The sequence below is a fragment of the Meleagris gallopavo genome, unplaced genomic scaffold, assembly GCF_000146605.3.
Source record: "Meleagris gallopavo isolate NT-WF06-2002-E0010 breed Aviagen turkey brand Nicholas breeding stock unplaced genomic scaffold, Turkey_5.1 ChrUn_random_7180001873945, whole genome shotgun sequence".
NCBI lineage: Eukaryota > Metazoa > Chordata > Aves > Galliformes > Phasianidae > Meleagris > Meleagris gallopavo.
In genome coordinates this window covers 1-1,126 of record NW_011138604.1, presented here as the reverse complement: position 1 = coordinate 1,126, position 1,126 = coordinate 1, and the positions used below count along the sequence as shown (strand labels likewise).

Below are 1,126 nucleotides of genomic sequence, written 5' to 3'. Positions count from 1 at the left end.
CCCGGACAGCAGCCGAGGGGCGCGGCACGGCTCTGCCGCTGAGGGCTTTGTCATCACTTACAAGTCTCTGGTAAAGATTCAGAGGGAAAAATAAAGGAGGGGAAAAAAAAAAAAAATAGGAGAGAGAAAAAGAGAGTAAAGGAGGTGCGAAGGAGGGAGCGTGTACGCGGTTTTAAGAGCCCAGATCGACCAGGTTGGATGACATGGGGTTGAGGATGGAGTCCTGCAAGCTGTGGTGGTGCATGGGGTCGGCGCTGGGCACGGGGATGGCGCTGGGGCCCTGCGGGTGGCCCAGGCCGTGCAGGGGCTGCAGCCCCGGGTTGGAGCCGAGCAGCAACGCGGGGCTGGAGGAGGTGTGGTCCGGGGTTCCTGACGGCGTCTTCTCGTCCTCCGAGCTCCCCAAAACTGTCTTATTCCCGTTCATTGACGCCGAAAGCGGATTGTGGCTGTTGGAGTTGGAATTCTCGTTGTTTTCCCTAGAGGAAACACAAAAGGGAGGGAAGTCACCGGGTGGCACCGCGGGAGCGGGACCGGGGGGACGGCCGGGAGGTGCGGAGCGGCGCGTTTACAAACTGCGGACCTTCGGGGCCTCAGCATCCGACGCAAAGGTCTGAGGGCCTCCGGGCGTGTCGCTCGGAGCTGCCGCTCACCCTGCGGAGTGGTACTGAGCCCGAATGGTATTTTCTGCTCCCCTCTATCGCAAAGAGATACACAGCGTGGGGAGGGAGCAAGTGAGGAAGAAGGGGAGGGGAAGAAGAAGGCAAAGACAAAAAAATAAATAAGCGGTTTGACTTTACAACTGCTCCCCGAGCTGAACTGGAGCTCGGCTGCGGCTTCCCGCGGGAAGGCCGAGTAGTGCTCAGCGTTAAATCCCTCCTTTTGCTAAAGTAAGCGGACATTTCCCCCTTCGGCCTAAGGATAAAACTCAAAACATCGCCCAATAAGGAAGCTCAGGCAGAGCCCACAGCTCTCTCGCCTCTCTCCGAGCCCTCCCGCCCCCCCGAGGCGGCCGCTCCCAGCAGGCAGAGGGCTCAGCGCAGGGCCCCGTTGCGGGCGGGGGGATCCGGTCCTGGGGCCTCCTACCTGGGGCTGCCGTTCGTGGGGCTCGGGCAGTCTCTGGATTCAG

General features: G+C 60.8%; 1 protein-coding gene across 1 annotated transcript; it reads right to left on the bottom strand.

Annotated features, from left to right (window-relative positions):
* Positions 1–8: 8 nt before the first annotated feature.
* LOC104916149 (homeobox protein SIX2-like) lies at positions 9–920 on the bottom strand. The gene is made up of 2 exons (XM_010727130.3): positions 581–920; positions 9–476 (listed from the first exon to the last, which is right to left on the bottom strand). The coding sequence occupies exons 1-2, from the start codon at positions 595–597 to the stop codon at positions 173–175; spliced, it is 321 nt and encodes a 106-aa protein (XP_010725432.1). The 5' UTR covers positions 598–920; the 3' UTR covers positions 9–172.
* Between the last annotated feature and the right edge of the window lie 206 nt (positions 921–1,126).